This window comes from Cryptotermes secundus, unplaced genomic scaffold (genome assembly GCF_002891405.2).
Source record: "Cryptotermes secundus unplaced genomic scaffold, Csec_1.0 scaffold1394, whole genome shotgun sequence".
Taxonomy (NCBI): Eukaryota; Metazoa; Arthropoda; class Insecta; order Blattodea; family Kalotermitidae; genus Cryptotermes; species Cryptotermes secundus.
The window spans coordinates 103,080-127,525 of record NW_019744142.1 but is presented as its reverse complement, the minus strand read 5'-3'; the positions used below and the strand labels follow the sequence as shown (position 1 = coordinate 127,525).

The following is a 24,446-nucleotide window of genomic DNA, read 5'->3' as shown; positions in this document are numbered from 1 at the left end:
CCTCTGAGAAATAATTATTAACTCACACTTTTCCTTTACATTTTCTCAAAATCACTGTACACTCTGCAATATCTCAACTACTGTTTACATTACTAAATATGTACACATAACAACTGAGCATGTACTGAATATGGGGTGGGGCAAAGTGGCCAATACACAGCAACTGTCAATAATCTGTGGTGCTCTATTAAGGATGCCATATGTTGCAAACCACCTGAGACATTCTGATCAACTGCATTCCTGAAGCAATGTCAGCCATGTTGGAGAACACCTTGTTTGATATTTAAGATAATTTTCATCTCTTCAGGCCAGAGAAGAAATGTATTTCCATTAATTGCAAATATATTGCAAATGTTCTGGATTATGCTACCTCTCATCCAACCCTTGATCACAACAGTATAAAGGTTTTTTCACTGAGTGTTTAATCGTAATTATCGCAAGTCAATAATGTCCTTCTCCAATTAAGATTTCCTCAATTAGCATCTAAATTCACTAGTACAAACGAAAACTTTAAATGGCCATCTCACTGTATTCAGCATAATCATTCAGTTTAATACACTTACTGAACAACTGCAAACAACTGTCTTATAAATGCTTGCATATTTACAGAAGAGTTACTTTATAAGTTGATAATGTCAGGATTGTATTTTCCACACAAATTTTGGAGAGCTACAAATAGAATCCTCGCAGCTGATAATACAGAAAATCTTACAGTATCTGTAGGCAACTGATAGTCAACATGACAGACATGTTTCAATGGCCAAAACACTTATGTGACTAGTTTAAAAGTGAACATCAATAAATATGCATATACCATGTATATCAATCATAAAGTTAGGTAATCAAGACAGAAGTATTACCTGAACTTCATCTGGAGGTTTCTGGCGTGTTCTTCTAAAGAAACCTTGAGCCAATGCGCCAGGACCATATAAACGCTCCACCCTCTGCTGAATGAAAGACTTGGTAGCCCACACTGCATTATCCAAATTTGAGCCATTAGTTTGGGCTGCCAATGCATCAGAAGAGCCCACACTGTCGATCAAGCCACATGTGGTTAGCCCAGAGCAAACATTTTTCACATAGCTTGTTGTCTGTGCTCCATCCAGAAGACCCTTAAGTTGAGGTGAACCTGAATAACCCTGAGTTTTACATGTTGAAGCAGACTCCATGGAATTACTGGATACAAAAGCTGTACGCACATAGCTTTTTGTCTGAGATGTGAATTCTACTACTCGAACAGCTCCAGGCGATTGCTTTTGAGGGGACATTGTTGCAGGCGCCATGAGGGAATCTCTTGATGAAGTTTTTGGAGAATCTGGAGAACGCTTCAAGGGTGACGACAGGCTGGAACTATCTCTAGGAGAAGAAGTGACATGGGAACCCGGAGAATCTCTCAGGGCAGTCTTTGGTGATTCTGGTGAGCATCTGATAGGAGAAAACACTCCAAAACCTTCTCTAGGCACTGAAGTCAAAGAAGAGTTCTTATGAGGTGAAGAAAAATCTGTTACAGCTCTTGATTTTGTTGTTGTTTGTATAACTGAAGATTCATAACATGCTGAAGAAAATGAAGATTCAGTTGTCAACAGTGAGGACATGAAATTTTGTGTTGATTCTCGTATATTAGACGGTGAGTCAGAAAAAAATTCCTCCTTATTGGAACCACTATAACTATCTACATATCTAGAACTTTCTAAACGTGTATAATTAGATTCGGTTGCTGTGATACCTATTTTTTCAGAAACACCATTCACCATATGATGCATTGTTGCTGAAAATTTTCCCCCATCTCCAATCGTCCTTTGTGACTGAGGGCTCTGCATTTTGTTTTCCTTTTGTCCTACTTTATCCCCATTCATGTGACTTATCAGATGTGTTTGATTTCCACTACAATGTGTGCTTATGTTTGTACTACCACTTCCAGGTGGGGCTGCTTCTGTTCTAGCTGATCCTGATTTCAAGTGTGATACAGATTCCACTTTGTCAGCATCAACACCAACTAGGGCATTTGTTTTTGCTGGTGGTGCAACCAGAAAATTCCCACAGTCTGATTTGTAAGTTGGTATTAGATGGTTTTCAAAATGATCAGTTCCTTGTCGCTGGGGACTCACCTCATGACTTTTTATGATACCTAAACGTCCCGGGCTATGATCTCGTGAACGGAATCCTTCACGAAGTTTACTATCATAAGTCGTGATGCCACTATAGCCACTTACTGTGCAAGCCAGACCTAAATAAGACGGTTTTTTCCCTGAAAAACCATCACCATTTAATACATTCTCTCCAGTCTTCAGTGATTTGCTTCCATTAACTATCACACTTGGAACATCACAAGTTTTACTAGAACTGACAAGCTTTCCACTGTTTTGAAGCGTTGAACATTTAGGTGACTGACTTCCTATGACTGTGCCATCAGAGGATTCAAAGAGACGAGCAGTTCGCTTAACATATTCAGGTGTAGAGGCACCACCGTGGGATTTGGTAGCTACATAGTCAGGGTCAGGAGTTTTTGTTGACAGTTGCAGACTTCTTAGCGTACAGGCAGATACTGCACCCAAATCCACACATTCTGTAAAAGATACATATTTACATAAAATACATATTCATGTATGCATTAAAAATACTGTACTTTCTGTAAAACTGAAATACCTTAACATAAGAATAAATGTGGCATGTACATTTGTTGTTATGAAGTTATTCCTATTTCAAGATTATAAATACTGTTTTAAAGTTAGAGAACATGGCCCACAGTTCCCCAGGCATCTTACTTGAAGTACTGGCATGTCATGCAATAGTTATTTTAATGTTAAAAACAAAAGCAACATCATAATCCATTACCTCCCTCTGGATGAACCTCTGTACTGCTTGTATGAAAAGAAACTTGAAATCATAAATTGTCAGCTGTAATGCCTAATTAAATTTTATAAGCAATTCCTATCTCCCAAAATACATAAGAACACTAAAAGCTGCCTCCTTGCTAAAAAAAAAAAACTGTAAGAACCACGAGAGGAAAGCAATTCAAAAACAATTTTTGGACTTCAGCAGCAACACCACCATGACAACTGTAAATCGAGTGAGCTTAAATTAAGCACACCATGGCACTAAAACTATTAGCATCATCAGCATTGCAACCTGCAGCCAGAGCATACGATATGAAAAGCAGCTGCAAACAGTACCAAAACTAGACACTGCAGTGAATGTGACAAGTTCTTAAACCTTCAACCACTGTTTCCGAACCACAGAGTGAAGTTAAGTGTTATAAAGATGAACTTTACATACTTGTATTATGAGCTGTCGAATATAAATTTCAATTCATGGAGTACAAGAAAACACTTAAAAAATATATCAGGCATGTAATAACATATGCAGGAAAGAACGGGAGAAGAGAAAGTATTGACTTTTATGGCAAGTAATGAAACATTCATATTTCAGATGTAAAGTTCATCTTTGTAACTAAACACTGTACTATGTTGTCTTATCAGTCTTTACTTCTGAAGTACCACATAAAAAGCAAATTATTCTCCATAGATTTCATATAAGAAATAATGCCAGATGATGTTTATTCCACGTTCCATCATAACCAATAACATAATGGAATAATTGGTATGATGCCTGAAACAATAAGTGCCGATAACTGCTCTGTTCCTGTGCAGTATTTTTGATGACATGATACTCATATTATTTTCATGCTTTAAGAACACCCCTGTTCTATTTTTCTCTAAATATTTGGGCAACATAGACAAAATGTACTGCAAATTTTTGTTTGTGTCAGAAAATGTAAATACATCATGAGAACTACTTCAAGATGAGTTCTTGCAGAGTATGACACACCATCACATCATGTTGCCTCCAGAAAGTACCTGAAGCATCACTAGCTGTGATATCAGCATCAAGTGAGCAGCTGCCGATGGATTCATCAGAGGCCATGCTGTAGCTGTGCTGATGATGGCTGGACAGCTGGATTCGCAGCGTGTGAGGCCGCGATGTGGCCGCCACTTTAGCCTTCACCTTAGCGGCAGCAGTGCCACCGCTCACCTGACGATTGCTGCTGCAAACACCAGCTCCATCTCACACAGGTCTTTTGAGTTGTTGAGATGAATGTGTACACACATGCATAACAAGCGTGCAATTAACTAGTGCACACAATTACTGCATTGTGCCTTCTTCAACCATAAAAGCAACATGTTTTCAGCTAGCCATGCCATGTGCTCTCATGCATGATACATATAGTGCATTCTATCAGGTCTCAATAAACATTCCCACCAAAACCAGGATGTCATTTAAGTCCCATTTCACCAATTGTCTTTCAAATTGAATTATTTAAGAGCACATATGCAAATAATCATTTTAAAACAAACATAAATTTGGGAATAATTATATATTCTCATACAGTGTGATTACTTAGAAATATAAATTTTCATCTAATCAGTGATGGTCGATCTTCATGTTCATTTACCACAAAGGAAAGCTGACAACAGATGTCAAACAACAGACTTCAGTGCTTAGTAGATCACACTACTTCCCACAATCGATGCTCAAATGACTTTGAGGAAACTGTGATCACAATTTACAATCACTTATGTGACACCATAGTGCACATATGCACATTAATCAGACCTAAAAACACAAAACTACACCTTCCACATAAAGTAACAAATGCATAATACTCTGAGATTAACGTAAAAACTGATAAAAGCCTTTTACATAAAATATTGACTCACAATTCTTCACAGGACTTCGGTACATCAGCTACTACATATAGTCTGTTCTGTTCATGAACCACTTCTACATGGGACCAGCATCAGTTACTGATGGACTTGTAGCACCACTAACTCTTCCTACCAGGCATATCATTTTCTGTGTGTGTAAAGTGTAATTCCTAAAGAATTTAGTGATTTAAAATTGCAGAATATTTGATCTTCTGTCTATTTGCATAAAAACTGCAATGCTAAATTCATAAACTGAACTTTACACTACATATCTCCTATTATCAGTCTCCCAAATGACAAGAAGCAGCAACTTTTCTTTCCTTTGATTAAAAGTTTCCACTGTTATATTAAATTTATGAACATAATACATAATTTGAAAATATGCTCTATGCATTGGTATAGTCTGGAACTTAATTAACATGAATTCATGTTAATCTAACTAAATTAACTCCATGAAGCTGTATTTCTGAAGCTAACAGTCGCTCAGCTGCTAAAGAAATTCCCCACTTTTCATGGAGAATGGAGATTCAAGACACTGGTCATGACAACCACGGGAAATAAAACGCACACTTAAAAAAAATGCATGCATTTGCTGATATGGCATTAAAAAACTAAAATAAAATTATACCACTAATGTAAGAACCAAAATCACAGCAGTATCATCAAATCAGGACCAATTTAACAAAGAATCAGCAATACAGGCTGATGAGACTACAAATCAACACCCTTTCCAACTATTGTTAAATGTATAGGAACCAAGCAATTTGGCTCAAGCAGCAATTGCTTCCGAACTGGTGCCCGGCTCAAGTCCTGGCCAGGCCACTGACTACTGCAATTAAGGTTTATGTGGTTTGCGTCAGTCTCTCTAGGTAATTGCCAAGGTTGTAACTCAAAGCAGGCCTCAACAGTTTCCTTTCCTAGCCATTTCAATTCCACATTCAGTAACCATTTAATACTACATGGTATGAGCTACTGACATAACTGCTAAATAAGCATATAAACACATGAGCAAAATAAATCTAACAAATTTCAATTCAACATGTCATAGGACACTTCGCCTCAGGACAAGGGACATCTGACTTGAGACATAACAGTTGTCAGAATAATGATTCATTGCAGCTTTCACAGTTGGAGTTCAATCACCGTCAGGAGCAATAGGAACGCCTGTTTTGACCACCATGTCTGACATGACTCTGGGGTTGTATCCTTAAATTCAACTTATCTTTATTACTTCATGAACCCTGTGTGCACATAGGCATGTGTGCAGATATGTGCAGAGAGAGAGTGCGTGTGTGTTGTGTGTACGTGTGTGCTGAAAATAAAATCACAGCAGTAGAACGCAAAGTGTTCAAGAAGGTTTGTTATTAGGACAGCAGTCACAAGCATAAAAATTAACATCAACAGCAACATTTTCGATCATAACAAGTATTTTAATCAATTATCTCTCATATGAAAGTTACAAACATATGCTATATATGTTCTACTTGCCACGTTATGCAGTAGGCATTCTGTACAATGCATGAATTCTGATATTATCCAGCATATGCATGAAGGTTACCACAAAACGCAAATTCTATTTCTGTACATAATAAGTACAGACTATAAAACTTAAAAAAAAAAACAATAATGCAATACAATGCAACAAAACGCTACCTTGCAGATTCACTACAATCATGCATATTCATTAAACATTCTTCAAACTGCAGGAAAAACCCTAGTCAACGTGGCAGCACACAGTCAAATTAATTTCCAAAGAAAATCCAACGTGGTAGGAACAGTTACATATAACAGTTTGCAGGCTATTACAGCCTTCTGTTGACAACACTTGGCTATGCCATAATCTTGATAAGAAATTTGTAATTTTTAAAGGACTAAATAGTGTCATGTTTACATAACACAGATAAAATCAACAGACTAGAACCAATGTCAACAACACTGCATCTTATCAGCATTTGTTAACTACAATAAAATACAGTGTCATACATGAAGTCACAGGACCCACCCACAGAGAACAAAGTGTTCTGAGAAAAGTAATGGAGAGGGAATATTTATATACTAATTATATATTCTATATACAATAACAGTTTCTTCATTCATTATTGTTTACAGATTAAATACAGCTTAATTATAACATTAAGTTGCAAACATCATCTCAACATTAACATGGCTGAGTGCCTGCAAAGATCTTTGCACAAATATAATCGCAAATTACAGTAACACTAATCTACACTTATAAGGTCTGCAGCTGTCAAATTAATAACTTTAAATTTCCCCCACACCTGCATAACAATATCTTGAAATAAAAAATTGGAGAGAAAAAAATTCTATCATATCAGGAAATTTCAAAATATTTAAATAAAGATTTGGTAGTAAAATATACTGTATTAATGAGTGTGTTTAAATTACTGCTCATTGAATAAAAATAGCCAAGGACTACAGTAATATTTTCTAAAAACAAGAAGTGTTCAGCAATGACACATACAAATCCAAAATGATCCGAATTTCTGTCAAATCACAAACACACATCCTTATAAACGTGTGTATGTTACACATACTTCACTCAGAACTGTTCACAATTAACAACCTGCCACAACCCATTCATAGTGTTCTCTTAAAGTGTACTGACATGACATCAAGAAGACAAGTGCTCTCACTCAAGGGCCCCTTCCCCACATTCTGCATTCACAGACAGACACAGAATAGGGTGACCCTGTGTATTTTTGTCCTAGTTACCCCTCTTTTCCCTCATCACCACATGTGTAAACTGGATTTCCTATTTATAACGTTTGTCCCACAGCATTAATATCCCCCCCTTTACATTCCTAACCAAAGGTGTGTGTGTGTGTGTATCTACACACCAAAATACAGCACATGTCAAATGTAACTTTCAGTAGCACATGTGACATCACCAGCACCACTGCAGATGGGTCTATTTATGTCTTGACAACACTGTGTAGTCTAGTGGTCAGAGTTCCTGGCTACAGATCCAGAGATCAGGGTTTGATTCCTGGCACTAACAGATTTTCTGAGAAGTAGTGGGTCTGGGATGGTGTCCACTCACCCTTGTGAGTATAACTGAGGAGCTATTTAAAGGAAATAGCAGCTCCGGTCTAGAAAACTGAGATTAACGGCCGTGGAGATCTGTTGCGCTGACCACGTGACACCCTCTAACTGTAAAAGTTGGCACTAACTTCGCCGACAAGTGGTGGTAGCTTGGTCGGTATAGTTCGCTTGCGGAATATAGGCCACGGAGTTTGTTTTGTTTGTTTGTTTTTTGCTTGATTACACTACAGCACAAAAAGAATCCACATCCTAAGGTTTTGTGGTGAACTTGTAAGTTATTAATGTTCCACCATGAAAAAAAAAAAAGTGAAATTAAAGCTATGGAACATTATGATCACAACTGTACCTCTGTTTCACAAACGGCCTTTAACAGATCATTCGAAATCAAATTATTATGGAAGGGTGCAATATTTGGATATTTAATGTTCCTCTCTTTTACCTAAACCCATTGCAAAAAGAGGTGCTGAAATGTGGAGAACATTGCAACATGAAAGAACACTATATCTCAAGATCATCAATGATAGTAGTGGCCATGCCGTATGACAGGCGACTGATCGTCAGCTTCATATCATAGAAGCCTGGGTTCCACCTCGAGACAGGTCATGTGGGATTTGTGGTGAGTAAAGTGGCACTGGGGCAGGTTCTCTCAAAGTTACAGTTTTCCCTATCAATTCTAATTCCACCAACAGCTCCATATCCATTAACCATCCCATCATTGATGTTATATAGACCTGACACAGATGATGTAATTAAATAACTATAAAAAATCAAAGACCAAAGACTAGAATGACATTTTTCCTTACAATAAACAAACATTATTCAAAATCATAAGATGCCAAAACTACATACTGACCGCGCGTAATTATACACCCGTGTTCATACACCTGAGGATGACCTCTTGAGGTCGAAACATGTAGTGATATGTGATAAAAAAAACGTGTTGTGTAGTCGGTAAATTCACTCTACTATTAACCAATACTTCGGCTTCGTCATCCATAATTACATACTAAAAGAAAATTACACATTTCTGTATGATATTTTTTTCTGAAACAAATGAAATGTTTACTTGCATGTGGACTATCTTTTATGGTCAAGAATAAATAATTTCAGCTGCACAATCAATATTTTAATTAAATTTATATTTAAATACATGCAGACCCATAAATTCAGGTGGCAGGAAGCCTCATGTAATTATTATTGAAAATAAAGAGAATTTGGAAGTCTTTTGTTGTGTTTAGAAGATCTCTGTTGACTGCTGAATATACATGTTCAGAAATATATGCACAGTGCGAAGGGTCACTTTTGTTTAAACAGCCCTAAAACCAGAAGTGAAGAGATGTGTAAGGGGCATAAAATGTGTTAATTTTTCTCTGCAGCTTTCGTTCAACAAATTCTTCACTCTGACACTTAGTTACACATGTGCATAAACACACATTTTCAAAAAAAAAGTGTTGTATTATTCTTATCAAATTTAACCACAACTGGTGTCAGCAGATGTTATTAAAATTCCCCAATATAAAACTTCGTGAAAAATTGTTCAGCAGTCCAGAATTTGTTTCACATGTATAGACAGGCACGGAAAGCAATTTCGATTGGTGCTCTGCAGCACTTTATGTTCCCACAAACTGAAATGCTTCTATCAAGAGTCACCAGTCCCATAAGATGGTCAGTTCAAGCTGTACAGTTACTTGTCCATGACCCTGTAGTAAAACACATGGCCTGAATGGGAACTGAAGCTGAAATATGGCGCTCCACTGATCTCAGCTACAGAACGTAAATTTGCAGTATTTGAAAACAGATATGTGAATGGCAAACAACAAAGACTCATTCAAAATGTTTGAGCTTTAAATATTATTCATAAAAGAAATATTAAAATTGCCTTATATTTAATCAGTTTAAGGCTGTAAGAAAACTGAAAGAACACTTGTATATCTGCAAATCATCAAGGCTTCATGCAGAAGATGTTTACTGATTATACCTCACTGTCTAACAACATATGCTTCTGATAAACTCACTCAAAACATAAGCACATGTATATTAATGTTACATCCAAGGTTCTTTGCCCAAATGCACACTGTTCCCTGAGCTGAAAACTTGACATCTATAATTAAATTACAACAGATGATAAGTTAAAATAAATTAGTGCATGGCATTTGCTACAATAATCACCGATCTGCACTTATTACATATTTGTTTATTTTATCCTTCAATTTCTCACACTGACAGTCTTGAGTTATTGGGTTTATGCATGAAACTCAGAAAAGTTCCCATTTGTCAGATATAATAACAAAACCGGAAACAAATCCAGTAAAACCAAAGGGAATTATTCAGCACTAGCAACAATAATTCCATTTCAGAAGTTTAGTAATAAGAAACTCATATGCATCACTACTCTGATTCATGACAAGAATAAAATAACCTCCTGGAAAAGGCCTGAGTAACAGGGAAAGACTGCTGAATTAAACATCATGAGGGAAGAAGTGAGAGATAGGAAAGGGATTACACACAGATTTTCATCAGACAGGAAGATGCTTAATGAAACAGGTATGAGTCAATCCATAAAACACATTATGTGAAAATAAAGATTATGAGGCTGTAAAGGGTGAAACCTGTATATGATAACTTTGCAAAGAGAACAGAACAATATTTGCAGTAGCGTAAGATTTAATGCAGAGATCTACAGCATGCCAAAAATAGTTCAGAAACCTTATAACAAAACAGTTTAGCCATCTCTGATGATGATGTTCAACACATAAATAAGCAGTACCTCTATGTCAGTTCCCTTCACCTGACCTTGTACATTTTACCAATAGATAGACGAAGTGTATACTGCACAAATAAAATGGACTATTTATACAACCAAACACAATTTGCCACATGCCATACATGGGGGCTAACAGCATTTGCCCCGCCCCACAATTTTGGGGAAGAAATAAAAAATAAAAAAGACTGGCATATACCACACATTAATAATAAAACTTAAAGTATTTTTAATGAGTAAAAATAGACTGAAATCGCTTAAATGCATGTTTGTAATTGAATTTCCTGGTATAGCCCATGATGCCACAGGCAAAACAGCAAATGAACTGCACACACAACTGTCATGAAGAGCACATAACTTAGTACTTTAAGCAAAATCATCAGCAGGAGAGAAAATGCAATGAACCACCATGGATTAAGAGATTGAAGAGTGTTTAAGAGTGTGAGGGTCCACAATTGAAAGGAAAATATCAAACATATGAACAGCTCCTCACCAATACGTCTGCATATAAAGGAGCTAGAGTCAATGTAACGTAAGCCCTCCTCGAGTTAAAATAATACATATTTATGTCCCCTAACCACGTCAAGCAATTTCATGCATATATGTTTCACCATTCAACCAAGTATACTGGCTCAAACAGTTATACTACCGACATACGTAGGAAGAGATCGCTCTGAATCTGAGCCACAACACTAGGTATCCTGACCGATGTATTTCGTGGTTCTCAGCAGTCCCTCAAAGCAAACTGGGGATAACCTCAAATCAGGACATGACTGCTTCCTTCAAGATCCTTTCCAATTTATTATTCGCTACATGATCCTACCATTCAACATCGCCTGAACTACTGCCAGCTTTGTTAAATAAATTGTAACTCAAAATACTACCACTTCTAATAGGGAGGCTATTGCTTTCAGATATTACTACACTACACCAAAAAACATAATTCTTCCTACATTCTTACAACTGCTGTTTAAATTACAAACAGGAGACAAAGAGCATGAGCCCCTGCACTTGTCATGGAAGCAGCCACAATATTTAACTGATTATTTCTGATAGAGAATCAGAAGAGCCAAAACCAGTAGCACCAAACCCTACCAATGAACACAATCCCTAACCAGTTCCACGTTACATAGTTCCTCAAGATTAATTTCAGTGTCTTACATCTGAATCTTTTTATTCCAATAAGTTTCCTTATTAACATTTCATACATTCCCATTCCAAGTGGAGGCAGGTGAGAATACAGCCCCTGTAGCCCTGCAAATTGTGGGTGACAAGAAGGGGAACTGGTGCCTGGGGATACAACAGGGCCAACCTGTCACTGGGGGACATAAATAGAGGCCTGGTCCTCCAGCTTGGGGGTTGGACGCAAGGCTGAAAATCTTTCTATGTAACGAACTACTGTGGCAAAATCCAAAGAAGTGAAAACTGGATCAAATCTGGAAAAACTTTTCTAAGGGCAGTTATGACTCAAAAAGGGCTGTTTTGCCGGCGGCGACAACAATGGTGATGATTACTTTCTTATTTCCCCCATTTTCATAATCCAACAGATTCACACAAAAAGCTATCGCATACTTACATTATTCAACTAACCAGAGTCTAAAGCGGCCTCCGTAGTCTAGAGGTAACGTTCCCACCTCATGACTCGTAGTACGCGGGTTCAAATACCCGGCGGCGGTCGTCGAATTTTTAAGGGTGGAAAAATTCGGGGAACAAGTCCTCCGGGAGGGACTTTAAGCCGTGGGTCCCGTGTCGTAGCTTTACGGCACGTAAAAGTACCTCATACCTCCAAAGGAGGTCACTGAGCCAAATTAACGGACATTTCCCACCCAACAGCAGTCTCTAATACCTCTGGTAGATGGGGGAAGCATTATAGATACCTCTCAGCTAGTAGAGCTGGTCTCGCTGGCTGGGCGGGACTAATGGCAAGCAGCAGTACCAGTAGGATATAGAGACTGGTAGAAATCATAGAGAGAAGCACAATGGACCAATACAGGTCTCAGTGCATGGGGCAACCCACCCTCTCCAATAACTAACTAACTAACCAACCAGAGTCTAGTATAAAACCATAAGACTCAAAACCGCTACCACACAATCCTACTAGTGAACATAATCCCCAACCAGTTCAGATCATAACTTCACAACAGATTTCCCTGAGAGTCGGTCCAGTGTTTTACTTCTCTATGAATCCCCGTATTCCAAGAGCTTTTCTTATTAAAACTGCATATTAGTTTCTCATTTCCCCCACCCAAGCTACTCGTATGTGTGCAATCCAACATAAATGCCTTAATCTGACCACTCTAAGCTAGTTGGGCTGTACAGGCCAGGAAGTTCCTAATTACAAATTTGGCACACCCACCTACATCATACCTCACATGAATATTTTCCTTAGAACTTCATTTCAAAGCAAATACTTGCAATTGACAGCTGCATTTAACATTGAAAAACAAACAGTAAATGGCTTTTTATATGGAGATCTCAATGTCTGATACTTCATAAAGAGACTGATTGATATGGCTTAATTACAATAACAAGCATTTCCTGGCTTTATTTTTGTCTTAATTTAATCTTAAATTGATTTTGATTCCTTGTTATTGTTTGCAGACATTTGAACATAATAACATATTTATGATTTATGAACAGGGGTAGCATAATCGGTATAGCGACTGGCTACAGGTTGGGGTCAGAGATTGAGTCCCGGTAGGGTCAAGAATTTTCTCTTCTCCAAATCGTCAAGGCTGGCTCTGGGTTTAACCCAATCCAGTGTGTACCGGGGGACTCTTTCCTCGAGGGTAAAGCAGTCAGGGCGTGAAGTTGACCACTCACCTCCAGCAAGTTCCAAGGTCACAAAAATGTGGATCTATACATCCACTCCCCCATACGCCTTCATGGCATAGTGCTTAATTCCATGAGCACAGGGAGCACTTTACCTTTTATACCTATATTTACATTATGACCTTGCTTCAGATCCGTAGTCCAACTTTGAAATTTAACTGACAGGCAAACAGTTCACCCTGGTGACAAAATAAGTTTATACACTACTGAACACATATTGGATACCCAGATGCACAGGAAACGTAACTGATATATGGTACATATACATTTACAAGAAATATCAAGCAAATTTCTCATTCAATCATGTCATTAAATGCTATCACACTATTATTACCCTAGAAATGTCACAGTGCCAAGAAAACGCACAGTACATTCATGGCTCTGCGCTTCACCGTGACCGGTCTATTGCCGGCTGCAAGGCGCATGCGTATTTTGCCGATTATTCAGAATTCTTGACGGCCGATAACGTTCGGAATGAAGGAAACTAATTAACTTGTAGACCTCTACACAGCATTATGTTACATGGCGGGCAGTGCTGTTCATGCATGTGGAGTTGGTTTATGACTTGTCATCAGCAGACCGTAGTTATCAGCGCCATGATTTGTTCCCAGTTAAAACTTAGCAGTGTGGCACAACTTGGTTCGCTATACTTTAGAGCAACGTGTATTCCTGTATGACACCTACGTGAAATACGGTTCTCCTGAAAAGTGTCGGCGAAAATTTTGAGGTAAATTTCGTGATGAAATGGATCCCAGCAGACAAATAGTTCATACTTTGACGAATAAACTTTGAACAATGGGACTCTTAGGCGCCAAGTGCTTACTGAGGAGAAGTTAGAGGACATAGGGGTCAGACTGGAACATACACAGTGTGTCCAGGTTATGTTAGGACTGTGTTCATTAAAAATACAATACATGAATTATTTTCAAAATTTCACTCTTTTTATTCAAAGAGTCTCCTTCTGAATCTATACATTGCTGGAATCGATTCAAAAGTTTTCGAAAACAGTCACTGTCCTCCTCTTGTGGAATCGCATTTAAAACTGAGGTACATTCCCTTTGGATGTCCTGGATGGTGTCCTGGCGGTCTCCTTTCATCGCCAACTTAACTTTTGGGAACAACCAGAAATCTGCTGGAGCCAAATCTAGCGAATACGGAGGATGATCAAGGACTGTGATCCCTTTTCTGGCCAAAAAATCACACACAATCTTCGATTTGTGGGGTGGGGCACTGTCGTGGAGGAGCGACGAGGAACCTTGCTCTCGATATTCAGGTCGAATTCGAAGAATTCTCGCCCACAAACGACTGAGGACTCTGAGGTAATAATTAGAATTCACTGTTTGACCTTCTGAAAGAAATTCCTTGTGAATGATTCCTTTGGAATAGAAGGAAACGGTTAGCAGCGTCTTTGCTCGGCTTCTTTGGGCTCAACCACGCTGCACGCTGCATTCTACACTCTGCAGCTTTGTGAGAGGATCATATTGAAAACACCATGTCTCGTCACCAGTAACAATCGATTTTGTAAATTATGTATCACTTTGGGCCGACCGTAACATGTCTTTGCAGTTTTCCACTCTGGCATGTTTTTCATCGTCTGACAGCGCGTGTGGTATAAACCGAGCACAGACCTTCCGTTTGCCCAAATCATCAGTCAAAATTTGATGCACAGTACTTTTTGGTATTCCCAAAAGCTCCTCAATGAGTCTTCCGGAAACACATCTGTTTGATGCAAGGATTTCGGTCACTTTTTTTTTTTTCACTTTTTCTTCAGTGCTACTTGTTCTCGGCTTTAATGCACGTGGAGCGTCTTCAATGTTCTCCCTGCCGTCACGAAATACGGCATACCATCGAAAAACGTTCGAGCGACTCAACAATCACTACCGTACACACTCTTCATAAGTTGTACGCTTCTCCGGCTGTTTTGCCTAACTTCAAACAAAATTTGATGTTGGCTCTCTGTTCAACTGCCATTTTCCGACGAGCGTCAGAACAGTACTGTTACATTCAAGGTCAGAACACATGATGCAGCGATGCTTGCGCTTTGAAAATATAGACAGCCACAGCTGAAACTTCAAGAGTCTTAACGCCACAACTCGCCAACAGATGGCATTGCAGGGCAAATAATAAAAAAAAAGTCCTAACGGATGCTGGACACACCGTCTACACATAGGATATCACTGAAATGTCTAGCTCAAGAGACTAGAGTGAAGAATGGCAACACAATTGCTGAAACCATCCAGTGAAAGTTGGTGTCAGGTGTGCCGTGAGTGCAAGGAGGATTGTTGTATGTGTTTTTTAACGAAACAATTAATTGTGAAAGATATTTACGTGTAGAGGAACAGCATTCTCAACACCTGTGATCTGTGAACAAACGTCATAACTTCCCTTCATGCCAAATGTTATCGGCATGCTGAGTCATCTGCAAAATTCGCGTGCAATTCACGACGGTCGGTGCGCCTTTAGCGGTGAAGAGCAGGGCCGTGAAAGCATCAGTTTTATTTAAAAAAAACAACCTATATATAGACAATCTCTCATAATTTTAAATGTGCGAAGAAAATTCCATCCAAATATTTCTGGGCACTGCAGATTAAATATTACCAGCAGACATTACATGCTGACAACTACAGCAATTTTTAAATTCAAAATTTTCAACACTTGACACTCAAAGAATTAAGAAACCAACCAAAAGACAAATAATCATTACTTTATTATCTTTCTTGTCCCGTTTCACTCCAGTAAGATAAAAATTCGTTGTGTACAAAAAAATGATATGCCATACCATATTCACATGTTTAATGGTGGCTCTTTAATGTCATTGCACAACATGGCAGGTTTGAAAGTATAAGCAGTTCTGATGTCATTCACAAGGAAAATGACTGTCAACTATATGGTTTTATAAGCACAGACCTTCAAATATCAAGTCATCTAGGATGTTACACTAATGTTATACTTTAAAAGAACCGAAAATACAGAGACAAGTATAACAGACTATTTGAATGTTAATGAACACAAATGTATGTTTAACGTTCATAGCAAGTTTACGCCGTGATAGTAAACTAACTCCATGGAGATGAGTCCTCCTTCAGAAACCGCAAATTGTGCATCTAGTCAAGAATTTTCCAACATTTATGGAACCCAAAGATTCATTATCATGTTCACAAAATCCTTCCACTGGTCCTTATCCTGGGCCAGATCAATCCAGTCCATACCACCCTATCCTATCTAAGATCCATTTGAATATCATCCACCCACCTACATCTTCGTCTTCCTAGTGATCTCTTTCCTTCTGACTTTCCGCGAAAATCGTGCATGCATTCCTCCTCTCCTACTTTCGTGCTACATGCCCTACCAAACTTATCCTCCTTGACTAGAACATTCTAATTATACTTCGCGAAAAATACAAGTTATCACAATCCCGTAACAAACTCAAAATATTGTAAGAATGATAAAATAAAACATCCTTAGTAGAAATGTGTGGATAAACACGGGTTATTTTGTAACACAAGTGACCTAACACTGTCAAAATATTTTCCATGTTCATTAATTATTCGTACACTGCACACAGACTGTAAGGCACAGTTCCCTTGGCAATCGCCAACCACATAACGGAACTTTATAAAGCACACAACTGACAGATGTTCGATACTGTGACATTAAGCCTGTACATTACTTTAAACATCTTCACATTTTTGCTCAAACTGTAAACTTACAAATTACTAAATCATTACACCGATACAACTACTTCTAATGTTAACCTAATTAAACCCACCATGCGAAAAGCAAAAGAATAATCACTACGTAAAATGTCAAAACGTCAAACATACATCTACCTACATTCACCCAACACCGATCTCCAACAGGTTTCATACATATTTAAAGTACCTTCCAACAAACAATAAGGTGCATGACATTGAATCGTACAAATTAAAGGTCTCATGCATAATAAGGGGAAATATCGTAGGAAGCATTTGGGTTAGCGCAATCGTTGCTAGTTTGCCACATCACTTCATCTATCCAATGTTGTTTAAAGGACATTCCATCACTTACAATTCAGGCACTTCCTAGTTATCGTTCATACCCCTCGAAAATATGCTGCACTCACTAAAAACTATCACTTAACTACTTATTTAGAATTAGGGTGTGACCCATTTCCACTCCCGACAACATCCTACACGTCAACCTCACAAATGCCGACACGCCATCTTCGACTACGATGCCACTGCGCCATCTGAGAGTAGAAATTTGAAACCATTTGAACACGTACGACCCGTACGACTGTTTCAACTCGCGCATGCTAATATAGACGGAAATAATTTTTGATAATGACAACTGGAACGGGTTTGAGCGGATTGTGTGCGATGTGGCAATGTAAGCTTACAGCAGGCTTGTCCAACTTCAAACAGGTTGTGAACGACTTTTTAGTGTCAAAACTGCCAGTGATCTACCACCCCCTCCTATCTTCGTACCTCGCTTTAAGCAAAAATATTGGTAAAAATAACACGACACATGTTTGTTGTAAAAGCAACTAGTAACTGGGCTGTGTCTCTGATGTCTGTAGAGTCATCCAGTTGGAGGGAGAAAGCAACACAATTGGAAACATCTTTCAACAACCGTTCAGTTATGTTTCCACACATCATTTCTACTCGCCGCACAATAGTGTTTCTTGATAATTGAAGATCTTGAATAGTAGCTATGATCTCTCTCTTATTTTTAAATCCTTCAAAAAATTATCAGCTATTTCAAGAAAACACTCTTTTACAAATTCCCCTTCCGCGAAAGGTTTGCATTTTTTAACGATCAGATTACTGACCTTGAAGAATTTGGTTGCATTGTTAGAAAGTGACCTTGGTTTTACCATCAACTGTTGTTGAGCAGCTAATTTCGATGTAAGTTCTTTGAGCTTAAGTTTACGAATATCACTTGGGTGGAAAATCAGCATCATACGAGTACTTATTCCTATGGAGAGCATTATAATGACGTTCCAGATTATCCTTTTTTGGCAAGGACACTGAGGCGTTGCATTTTCCGCTATACTGAGGTAACTGTTTTAACTGAAAGACGCTTTCGAGATTAATAAAATAACGTGGGCAGAGCATGTACTGTCCCTTTGATTACACTGAGCTCATCCCCAAACTCTACTTTTGTTTAATGCACAGCAAAGCGACAAATCTCCCTTAACAGATAATGTAATAATACATCTCACTTCTTAGTACGGCGATTCGCACTTGAGTGGAGGGAGGGAACGAAGTGAATCACACGTTCTGTCGATCACTCTTGCATCAAAAACGCGCGGCTGACGACGAGTGATGAAATAAAAGAGTTCAAGTGATAAGGATAGAGTAGGGGCTTCCCCACAGTTCACTTAACACAAGTGTAAAGCAATTTTCACGTAAGCTACATAAGAAGAGAAAAATAGGAATGACTAATACGTATTTTCCCGTCAAAATCTGAATATAATCATATTATATTGCAAGTGAATTTACATGCTTTTCACGTATAATATCCTTATAGGCCTATGAGATCGACCAACAATCGTCCCGCGATGGACGCGTTGGACATGCCTGGCTTACAGCAAGTGTCAAGTCTGCTTGTATCCCGTGTTTGGCATAACGCGGCGTGTGGCACCGCATTCCACTTCATGACAGTATTTCGCGATGTTATGTCGTAGTCTTTCAGGTTGACACCCGTAGGTTTGTAGATGGATGTCGACGTTTCGGAGGAACATATTGTCTCCAACTTACTCTGAAGATACCGGCGTTTCGGAGGAACATGCTGCCTCCATCTTACCATCAATATGAAAGCAGCATGTTCCTCCGAAACATCGGTATCCGTTTACAAGACTATACGGAGTTATAATGCAGAAGGCTGCAATCCATTGACGTTCCTGAGGTCCATCTTCAGAAGGAGACAGCATGTTACTCCAAAACGCTAGTATCCAGCTAAAAGACTGCATGGTGTCACAACCCAGAGGATCACAGTCACTGCAGCGAAAACCTCAAAACTATATGGAGATGACTGACCAGCTTTACACTATCGCCGTCTTTACTCCCACGAAAATTGCCGAGATGTGTTGTAATTCCCATCCATATGGACGTAGACAGGCCAACAGTACTCTCAGTTATATAGAACTTGAGGTCATCTTTACGAAAGTACATATTTCTAAAAGGAAAAAGGAAAATACGATATCTTAGTGAGGGAAATGACAGCCGGAGTTTCATTTCGATAAGAATATTCATCTTCGTTATCATTCTCAGAATGACACCGAGCCCCATACCGAGGGGCTCCTGGTGTTCGAATTCCAGCTTCAGCGGCGGTTTCAGAACTGGTGAACAAAGTGCATTGAACTAAGTATTTCTTGAACAAAAACTGCACAAGACAAAATGCTGCGCGTAAAAGAAACTGAGCCTCGTAAATCCCTGACACGATTAACTAAACAGGCAAAGGTCTCGACTACAGCAGCGTGGACATTGACTGGTTATGCTTACTGCTGCATAAATTTATACGGGTTTAAGTAACCGAAGAAGGAAATTACGAGGGAACATATTTTTGTAACTTGTTTCTGTGGGTAGTTGATATACGTGACAGGTGTTCTTGACCCAAAACTTACATTTTTTACGGACGACGCTCGGTTCCATTTGTGTGGGTAAGTCACTGCTTAGAATAGCGCGTGTTGGAGAAGAATTTTGTGGTGCCCCTTCACTATCAAAGATAGACGTGTAGTGTATCACTGCCGCTACACGAATAATAATACCCATATTATTTGAAGAGACTTTTAATTCAGAGCCGGTCACGGTAGCCGAGCGGTCTAAGGCATGTACTATCTTCGCTCGCTTGGAAACCGGGATCGTGGGTTCGAATCCCACTCAGGTCATGGATGTTTAGTTTGTGTGTGTGCGTTTTTCTGTGTTTGTGTACAGGTAGATGCCTTGCGACGAGCTGATCAGCCGCCCAAGCCGTCCTACCGAATGTGTAAGATCTAGAAAAACCGAAGTGAACGGAGAAGTTCATGGAGGTAGGCCTAGGCCCACTGGGGCTGTAGTGCCAAGGAAAAAAAAAATTAATTCAGAACGGTATATTAGTGACATTCTTCGACCCTTTTCTGAGAGCATTAGGATAGATGAAAGGCCATATAGTCATTTTCTACAAGATGGTATTACAGTACGCACAAATAATTATTCCATTGATGCCTTAAACGAGGTATTCGAGGAGACAGAGATCCTGGTTTGCGAGATTTCCAGACTTATGTCCCCTTAAATTTCATCTCGGGAAATATAACAGAAAATGGGTTTCAAAATAATTCCCACACATTGGATGAACTTAGGCACAACATTTGTAAAACACACAGAAATACTGGGCTGTCGAACTTTTTCCATCGTCCGGTATTCTAGAGAGTAGAAAACAAGACCTTTCGGAAAATTGACCTGTTTCCGAAACGTCGTATTTTTATTCTCTGGAATACCGGACGATGGCAAAGTCCAAAACCCCAGTAATTCTTTCTGTTATACAGCATCGTCAGAATCCTTTATAATCTGTACGTGAGACAAATCTGTCGAGGTCAGTCGACTCAAATTAGCGTCAATCAAAATTTTCAAGACACCCGCAGTTTGATTAAGAGCAGAAGAGACATTTGGTTATCTACTACGCTGGTAGATCCGTTGACTATACTGAATATGCTTCATACTGGTTTCTTCTTCGACTTATTCTTCGATCCTGAAGATCGAGTCAACATGTTCCTCCGAAACGTCCGTTAATTTTCGGTGGCCTACACGGCATCGCATTTCAAAAGACAGAACCCTTCGTAACCACCGCAGCTGTAAAAACGTCAAACCCTGCATTCTTTGAAACAATTTATTTACTCTAAGAAATTCATGGCATTTAGCCCCATGCTAGGCTCTCTTTTTCTTTGCAGATGGCGCGTGAGGTTCCGACTGACAGACTGACGCGTCGTGTCGATAAGGGAATCCGGCGATTAGGTCGTTCACGGAAGACAGCTGAGCTCCACTCTTTCGCGACGTCCTTTACGGAACAAAGCAACATTCATTACAAATGCAAATAATATGACCAGGCGGGGAAAAGGAAATGCAAAACAATATCGGGGGCGGGGGGCTCACCTTTCGTGAACAACATATTTCTGTAAGGGCTATATATAATAAGAACCACGTCGCATGGGTTCCGCAAGAATATTTTCAAAGAAGCAGGAGCGGAGCCATAAAATGTGCATGTAAACTGAAGTTTGAGTATTCTATGAATATTTTTACGGATTGTCTGTTGTGGGTCTCAATACAGAAACACAGGTGGCACCATATTTAAAAACAATTTCAGTATTTGGTACATTTCCTTCATTCCCCCCCTCATTTCAATAAAACTTGGAAGGACAGATGCCTGACTTGTCCACCACCTCCCCTGCTGGAACTGATTCTATATTATGATGTACATACAGTGGTGACCTGTATACTATAACTAATGTCATCCAATCATACTGATCTGAGATATATTAGTATCCATTTTAATGTTATTTATGAGATACGTATATAAAGTGATAAAGAGGTTCATGAATCAGGTAGCATAAATTGTAACCAGGTCTGTAAATCAATATTTACCCACTGTCATTTCAACAACCATAAACAAGTTACCTTCATCTACAAACACAAAACTCCATGTGACTAAGACTAACATAGTCTACTTCTAAGTAGGTCTGTTTAGATCTTGTATATATTCATCTATTTTTAGTCCTGTAGAAACTTCTAGAATGTAGGAAGTCTGCTGAATTAAGTATAAAACCCAGTATAAATCCTACCTATTCGCTGTTCCAAAGACTAGCAAACATGTCATTAGAAATGACTTGCTTGCAATGGGTGGTCGATTGCTTACTGCTCTCACTCAGCCAGAAGAGTTCATTTTCCAAAGTGTTCTGGAGAGTTCAGCTTATTACTTTGCCACAGTTTGATTCCTGGTAGAGGATTTTTCTCTTCCTCACAGTGTCCAGATTGGTTCTGGGGCCCACCCAGCTTCCTATTTCAAAGGTACAGGGAACTATTTTCCAGAATGTAAAGCACCTATTCACCTTCATCTAGTACTGAAGTAAACAATGGTGAAGCTGTAACTCCACTCCCCCAAATGTCTTCATGGTATGGTGCTTAAGTATTTAAACATAGGGGCAAATTTACCATCTACTCTGCAACTTATGTTTAGTTATACTTCCCCAGCTATTATGTTATAACAGAAACACTGTCTACACTCCCGACGATGCACTCACCTCAATCATAGTGCAACTGGAAGGATTAGGTCAATTAAAAAAAAAAACAATGACTTCATCAGGAATCGAACCCGTGACCTTCTGGCTTGTAGAATATAGCCTCAACAAACTATGTTACTGCATTCCCCTTGCCAGTTTTCCAGGAGGACATGAAATTTTCCAAGAGGAGAAGCCGGAAAATTTGCTGGTAAATGTACATTCAAACCATGAACAGTTTTCTGGCTTGTAACGCAGCATAGTTCAGAAGAAGCTCGACGTTTTGGAGAAAACAGGACCTCCACCTTCAAGGTTGAACGAGCAGAAGCAGATTGCTAGCTTGTAAGCTGATGGTGGAGATATATTCCTCAGAAACATCAGGCTTTCTCCATACTATTTGACATTACAACCTAGAAGACAGGGGCATGTGGTAGTCCTTCCAGGGAACTGGCAGGTTAGTACCTCACTTAGGCTCTGATTGATTCATTCATTCCAAATCCTTTTCAGTTCATCATTTATCAATCATCCATTCATTCCATGTTGTGTAGTCTAGCCACTGAAAACGTCACTAAATAACCAACACAAAAGAAAAACTAATTAATTTCATCTTTATTATTACTAGTTTTGATGAAATGTGTATGCAAAACAAAGACATTATGAAGTCGAAATTGGTTAGCAGTACCTGAGTACCAACATAAAATGCTACTGTTCTCCTTTAAAAGGTGCACATGTCCAGACACTATGACTATGATCCAGAGGCTATACTCATTCAAACAGCTTACCGAAAAGAGAAAGACAGGCAGACAAATAAGGCAAGACCAGTTCAGGAAAGGATATGAGACAGACAGCATTCTTATTAGACTGTCAGATAAGGAAGTACTAATTAAAATTCAATCAACAGCACCATCCTTGTACAAGTCATTAGTAAAAGAAATGTATATTACTTCTAAAACTGTTAATAAAAAGTGAGAATGTGGAAACATGCTTACATATCACAAATGCATTTATATATATATATATATACAAAGATGCAGTAAGAGATTCAGATGCATATAGTACACTGCACACCTGCATTCATGCAAATACAGATACTCTACAAACAAAATAAATACATTTATAAGCCAGAATCAACATGTTTTAATATAATGACTTAGAAATACATTTACTATCAATATTACATCACTCTTTCAGTGCCCCATTCTTTCTGAAAGCAACTGGTTGTATTCATGTTTCCAAAACAAATATCTTAATGTTAAATCTCAATGACTTCATGAGAGTTTAGAACTTAAGCTGCATCAGTACATTTCTGCTGATTTATTATAAATAGTTTTAACTAAAATATGATCCCAGTAGCAAAAAAATTGTTTCAGATGTAACATAATTATGCATATTTTCAAGGATTTGGACTATCTCACTCTTATCCACATAACTATGAAGACCATCAGCCTCATGTTGCAAGAATATTGAATCACAATGGGAATAAAAGACAGGGACAAATACACAATGATTTTCTTCTGTATCCATTTCTTGTACCTAAATGTTGACGACAACTTATAAAATACTGAGTTTGGCTTCTTATTTTGACAGTTTTTCTTCATAAAATGAGTTGGTACCATTATTTTTTCAAATGTTAATTCTTTAAACATTTATGTTTTCAGAATAAAATTATTGCTTTATTTGTGTTTTATATATATATAAGTAACACGGTACATTTGATTTAAGCAAGATTAATTTAATTTCTTCCTTTACAATATTGGTATCAACAATGAAAGAAATGTTACTCTTCAATAAGATCAGAGGGTTCGGTAATGGACAGTTTTCCACAGTATGGCATTAAATTTTATAAAATATG

At 38.5% G+C, this 24,446-nt stretch overlaps 1 protein-coding gene across 2 annotated transcripts in view; it reads right to left on the bottom strand.

Moving 5' to 3' along the window:
- The window catches only part of LOC111874590, a 74,296-nt gene that overhangs the window by 34,939 nt on the left and 14,911 nt on the right, over positions 1-24,446 (bottom strand). The window contains exons 6-7 of one of the 2 annotated variants that reach the window (XM_033755517.1): positions 3,858-4,045; positions 861-2,566 (exon numbers count right to left, since the gene is read on the bottom strand). In XM_033755517.1, the coding sequence (XP_033611408.1) occupies positions 861-2,566; positions 3,858-4,045 (1,894 nt within the window). The remainder of the gene's footprint in view (positions 1-860; positions 2,567-3,857; positions 4,046-24,446) is intronic. The other variant, XM_033755518.1, reaches the window with a different exon arrangement.